Source organism: Carlito syrichta, unplaced genomic scaffold (genome assembly GCF_000164805.1).
Source record: "Carlito syrichta isolate Samal-C Ts95f unplaced genomic scaffold, Tarsius_syrichta-2.0.1 Scaffold315395, whole genome shotgun sequence".
NCBI lineage: Eukaryota > Metazoa > Chordata > Mammalia > Primates > Tarsiidae > Carlito > Carlito syrichta.
The window spans coordinates 299,860-305,968 of NW_007259491.1; the positions used below are offsets into that span (position 1 = coordinate 299,860).

A 6,109-nucleotide genomic window follows, 5' to 3' on the forward strand; every position below is an offset into this window, starting at 1 on the left:
TTCCACTATTTCTCTTCTAATTTGAACAGGAGACCCTGCTGTCACCCTTGTAATATAGGCTCAGAACAATTTCAGCTGATGCTGGCCTAGTGAGATCCAATGACGTGGGTACTACAGAGTTCATCAAGGACCAAGGCTTTCTCCCTGGGTTGAGGCCGAGTGTTTGGTAGCATTTTGGCCCTGAAGGAAGACAGTAAGCATGCGATTTGGAATGTCAGATCAGGAAAGTGTCCCTCGAATCACAATACCAACCTTGCCATGTTTCAAACAGGGAAGTTGTGCCCAAGAGTGAGCAAGTGTCTTCCTGATAGTCACACAGGGTCTCGTTAGTGTCAGAGTCAAGACATGGGCGCATGTCTGTGGACTCCCAGGCCTGTGCTCTTGCAATTACCTCCCACTGTCGTCTCGGACTACAGCAAGCAGATGCATGTCTGGAAGTACACTGCTTAGTATGCAAGCCAGGCTGACCTTTATGCTCCCAGAATCATCAACCTTTTGTTGGAAACCATGGAAAGACAGTTCTGGGAAAATAATGAAAATCATACCACACTGTGGAGATAACTAGAAGTCCTGCTAAGAATGCAGGGTTCTCCTCTCCTTCCAGGCACTGCATTTGAAATACATGTAAACGTAGCAACTCAGGTTGGTTTAAAAAATGAGATGGAAAACCAAAGACTGATAATTCAGCCAGTTGTCTTCCTCTTTTGTCTCCCACTCCCACTTTCTCCTACAAAAGTCAAATTCTGGAGCATTAGGGCCTTTGTTAGTCAGTTCCTAAGAGGGACCAGATCCTGGGAGCAGGGCCCAGCCCAGGTTGCAAGAGGCCTCCTGAATATCCAGCCTCAGGAGAACACAGCTCTTGTGATACACATAGGAAAAATTTCCTGCTTCTCTGCAGAGAGCCTCTTCAAACCCAGAGGAATCTTCTGAGACTTATTGGATTCCCTGCTCCCTTAAAAGACAATTTTCTTCCACTTCCAGGAGTCATGATACATTAATGTCTCTTATGGTGATAAGAAATTCCTTTATTTGTTCCTCACAGCATGTGGAGGGTGGAGGAAGGACTTGTAAATGTAAATATCCTCCTGTGAGCTGTTGTATATATTTAACTTAGAGTGTTAGTGACATATTAGATCTCAGAAACTGAACTACACAGCCCCACCATGTCCCTTTTGCCCTGCAACTACCAACCTATTGGCCCTTTCGCTGAAAGCTGGACCATGAGCATGTGAGCATGTGTGTGTGCACATGGGCCTGTGTACACATTCCTTTTCACAACTTGAATGGGTAAAATCCTTACCATCTCCCCTACCCTCCACCCAAGGCACTTTCTGGTGTTCTAATCCCATGGATCCCTCTTAGAATAGAAGCTCCAGAGTTAGTTGCTGGGAGCTTGAATGTGTAACCCACCTGTTTCAGAAGTATTTTCCTGAATATCATTATGTATAATGGTGGTGTAAAGGCTGGGAATCCTTATATAGTATCATGAGAGCCACCTACTGGACAGGATAAAGAGGTTGGCTGCAGGTGGACCGTCAAGAAGAAGGCAGGGGCAGCCGGCAAGCTGAGCCCCTGGGCTACCCCCATACTGTCCCACTCCCCTGGCTCAATCCCTTACCTGTCTTCAGTGGGAGCTGGTCCAGTCCCACCAGCCTGGGCACCAGGGGAGCTGAGAGGTCTACTTTGTAAGTAGCTGCATCTGGCTTCTTAGTACAAGTTCATTGTCTGTAGAGTTCCCTGGAGCCTCAGGACAGGACATGACTGGAATGCCAGAAATACAGGACTTTCCAAAAGTCCACTATCCCTTATGTCTGCAGCAGGAAGAAAGGTCCCTTGCTGTCCCTGGTAATCTTGGGGGCCCATGGAAGTCCAGCTAGGGCTGGGACTTCTGAGGGGAGGTAAGGACAGGGAGCACAGTCGTGAAATTGCCTGAAGAGGGTCCCTTCTTTATTTGGCTTGTGACTCAGTTGGCACAACTGAGCTTAGAGCAGCAGATAAATAGAGTCTCACATTTGGAGTGGACTAAAGGTTTCTACGTTTCTTCCTTACAGTGACTCAGTTGGTCAAAATGGAGGACATAGCTAATCCTATCTTACAGACAAGGAAACAGAGGTTCAGGAAGGGCAAGTGATTATCTCAGGGCTGCCCAGCAAGGAAGTGACAGATTTCCCAGGATTCTCAGATCAGTGTTAGGCTTGCTGCTTCATGGCACAGAGAGAACAGGAAAGGGACAGAGCAGAGCTCAGTGAAGGAGATACTGGGAGATCCTGTCTCTGAACAGGCATATCCCCACCCCAGGACTCAGGTCACAACCCACCCTCACTCAGTGGCCCCAGCACCAACAGCTTTGCTCTGAAACACTGCTGTCACCCCATTCCCCTTCCACAGCAATGAGACTGGAGGAAGTGCACACTCAGTCACGGAAATACCAGTGTCCGGATGTACAGCAAACTGCTTTAATAAATAAAATGAGGACAGTCTGAGTCCTGAGTTCCCAGGGTCCTTCCATGAAAGAACATCCATTCTCTTTCCTTGTTAATCCCTGCATCTCTGGTCCTGCAGCAGAAAAGAGCCTTTTTTATACTGGGGCTTGAAGAAGATGTGTACCAGTTATTAGAGGAGGTGATGGTAGCATCAAGAAATAGGTGGATGGTGCCTGGTTTCCTGGGTCCAAAGACTGGAGCTGTGCTGTGTGACCCTGGCACATTTCCTAGCCCTCTCTGAGCCTCAGTTTCCTCATGTGTCATGTAACTGTGGATTAGATGGTCTGACTTTGTTGTAGTGTTTAATCATGTATCCATTCATTCAATAAACCTTATGTGAGTGAAGCTTCTCTGCAGGCACAGAGCTTAGTGCAGAAGATTCAGGCAAGAGGAGAGGAGTAAGAGAGAATCTATGCTCTGAAAAAGCTCAGATTCCCATTCTGTAATGTTTTTTGGTCATGCTTTTTTTTCATGCTGACTTACCTTTTCAGAAAAAGCCCCCGCTTCCGCTGGAGAATGGAAATTGGCAAAGAGAGAGGGAAAAGGTCCAATTTGCGCCTTTGCTATTTTAGGGGAGATTGAAATTACCAGCCAAAGTGGAGTGATGCGCTCACTGGAGTGACCTCCGTTCTCCAAGACAGGAGAAAACCCAGGTCCTCTGCTCCTGAAGTGGCTCGAGCTCTTGGGTGTGAGGCATTATTATATAAATTCAAGCTCGCTCCTGATCCTTAGTACCCTGAGTTGCCTGAAGGGGGGAATGGCACTGCCTGCGTGTGCAGTCCGGGTGCTTGGGCAGCCGCTGCAACCGGAGCGAAGAGCGCCCGCCCGCACCACCTGTCCCCGCCGGCATTCCAGAGTAGAGGCCGAATTGGCAGCAAGCCGGCCCGGGTCAGTCGCCGCCTCAGTCCGCGCGGGCCCTCCTAGGGGTGTGTCTCAAGGATTCCACTCTCAGCTGCTGCCGGACGAGCCCCTAAAGGCTTCTTCCTCCCCGGCGGGAGCCGCGCGCACCCCGCTCTTCGCGCTGCTGTCCCGAGGCCGCCGCAGGCGGATGCACGACCTCAGGCGACGCTGGGACCTGGGCTCCCTCTGCCGGGCCCTGCTCACCCGGGGCCTGGCCGCCCTGGGCCACTCGCTGAAGCACGTGCTCGGTGCGATCTTCTCCAAGATTTTCGGCCCCCTGGCCAGGTACGTTCTGGACGAAAGCAGGGTTCCTGCTCCCGGGCCAGGGCGCTCAGGGGCCGTGCGGGGAGGGAAAGCCGTTGGGAGGGGAGGAAAGGGCGCAAAGTTCCAGCTGGCCAGTGGCGGCCGGGCTCAAGGGGCTCCAGAGGGGCGCGGCGCACATTTGGCCATGCTGCGGCTCCCTAGCCGCCGTTCCGCAGGCACCGGCAGCGCAGAGTCTCCGCTTGCAAGTCGGGTTGCCGGCGGGCTCCTTTCCCCAGGGGAAACTCTGAACGCCCGGTTGCAAGCTCACTCGAGGGTACCCGGGTGAGCAGCCGCGCGCGGGGAAGAGCAGGGTTCAGGGCGCGTGGGGAGATCGCCCGGCAGAGGCGTGCGCGCCAAGGGGGCTGGAGGCAGAAGAGCCGGGGGGAGTCCGGTGGGCGAAGCGGGATGGGGATGGGAGTCACAGAGAGTGCAGCGAGACGCGCGTGGGCTTGCAACCGGGTCGTGAGTTGAGGAGTGGGGTGACTGGAACAGAAGGGGTCCCGCGGGTACAAAACCCCGCGGAGGGGCTCTGGGGAGCTCTGGCGACCTCCGATGGGGGGAGGGGGCAGGCGGCCAGCGGGAAGGAGTCGGGGTGGGGGTGAGTGCGGCAGAAGCCACAGCGCTGAGCCTGCCGGGAAGGAAGGAAGCAAGCGGGGAAGGGCGCCGCCGCCGTGGAGTACTCGGTGGGGAGGGGAGGGGGGAAAGGGGTGCAACCGCGGCCCCAGGGGGAGGGGGCGGCGCGGGGGCACTGCGAGCGCGGACGGAGCTGCGGGATTGACGTAACGAGCTTGGGTTTCCCCCAGCGTCGGGAACATGGATGAGAAATCTAACAAGCTGCTGCTGGCTTTGGTGATGCTCTTCCTATTTGCCGTGATCGTCCTCCAATACGTGTGCCCCGGCACAGAATGCCAGCTCCTCCGCCTGCAGGCGTTCAGCTCCCCGGTGCCGGACCCGTACCGCTCCGAAGATGAAAGCTCCGCCAGGTTCGTGCCCCGCTACAATTTCACCCGCGGCGACCTCTTGCGCAAGGTAGACTTCGACATCAAGGGCGATGACCTGATCGTGTTCCTGCACATCCAGAAAACCGGGGGCACCACTTTCGGCCGCCACCTGGTGCGCAACATCCAGCTGGAACAGCCGTGTGAGTGCCGCGTGGGTCAGAAGAAATGCACTTGCCACCGACCGGGTAAGCGGGAGACCTGGCTCTTCTCCAGATTCTCTACGGGCTGGAGCTGCGGACTGCACGCCGACTGGACCGAGCTCACCAGCTGCGTGCCGGCCGTGGTGGACGGCAAGCGCGACGCCAGGCTGAGACCGTCCAGGTGAGTGCGGGCCCGCGGTCGAACCGAACCCCGAAGCGCCAGAGCGGACCTGGGCCTAGGCGGGCCCAGGGCGAGGAGGCGCGGCCGGCGGCTACCGGGGATCCAGCGCGCACCTGGGTGCCCTGGCGTTTGCGCCTGGGCTGAGCAGGCGCCCGGCGCCCTGGCGCGCGAGTTCGCTGCGCCGTGGTGGCCTCAAGAAGCCTTTTCTCCCCAGCCTGGGACGGCTCATCTGTCCGCAGGTTGGCCTGTGTGGGGGTCGGGAGTGCATGCAGGGGAAGTGGCTGAGTCTCCTGGAACGAGCGCCCCCCTGGCCGCCGCCGGGACAGGATACCGCACTCAGACTCCGCACTGGAGAGCCTTAAAGAACCGCGCTCTGCTTGCAGCTTCTCTGGGTCCCTCCTCTCCGCTCCTCTGCACCCGGGTTCCGAAGTCTCTTCTCTGCGCCCGCATTTTTCCCTCCCGCCTCTTTCTCGCTTTCTTTATTTGCCTTTTTCTCCCTCTCTTTCCCTCTTATGCCCCAGATCTTGTCTGCTCCTGGTTGCTCGCTGTCTCCTTCTCTTTCCGTTTTCCTCACTCGCTTTTTTCTCACTCCTCTCTCACCCTCGTTTCTCTCTTCCTACCCGGCTTTTATAGCCGCTTTCCTCCTTTCTTCTCCTCTGGCTCCCCCAGACGCTGTTTTCCGACACCCAGGGAGAGCTCGTGGTTCCTAGACTTGCACCTCTAGCTACTGGCAGCACGTGAGACATCCGCAGCGCTTTGGGAGTGCTGGGATACCCTGCTGGCCGGAGGGGCAGGCTGGGACGCTGCCCCAGACCCCATGTGGGGTTCAGCCTGGAGGAAGCTCTCTTGATTTACAAAAAAATAGCCTGAGCCTCAGCGTGGGGCGCCGCCAGTCATGTTTCTGGAAGCCTGGGGTTGATGCGGAAAAAGCTGATTTATGACTAGTCTGTAGCTAGAAGCGAGGGCATTTTCAACCCTTCAGCCGCAATGTCCAGTTGCTTGAGGTCATAGGGTGCTGTAAAAGGGGTGATGGGGATGGTGCCTTGGGGTGCCGTTCCTCCAATCAGGGCTACTGTTTCACCACTCTCCCTAAAACAAATC

The 6,109-nt window shown here is 55.8% G+C and overlaps 1 protein-coding gene across 2 annotated transcripts; it reads left to right on the forward strand.

Annotated features, from left to right (window-relative positions):
* The first annotated feature begins 455 nt into the window (after positions 1-455).
* HS6ST2 (heparan sulfate 6-O-sulfotransferase 2) lies at positions 456-5,012 on the forward strand. 2 transcript variants are annotated; one of them, XM_021706252.1, is made up of 3 exons: positions 456-604; positions 2,975-3,668; positions 4,490-5,012. In XM_021706252.1, exons 2-3 carry the CDS (start codon positions 3,241-3,243, stop codon positions 5,010-5,012), a joined length of 951 nt encoding a protein of 316 aa, XP_021561927.1. In that variant the 5' UTR covers positions 456-604; positions 2,975-3,240. The 2 variants fall into 2 exon arrangements, with proteins under 2 accessions (XP_021561927.1, XP_008070862.1); XM_008072671.2 differs by lacking the exon at positions 456-604 and having other exon boundaries at positions 2,934-3,668.
* Positions 5,013-6,109: the final 1,097 nt, after the last annotated feature.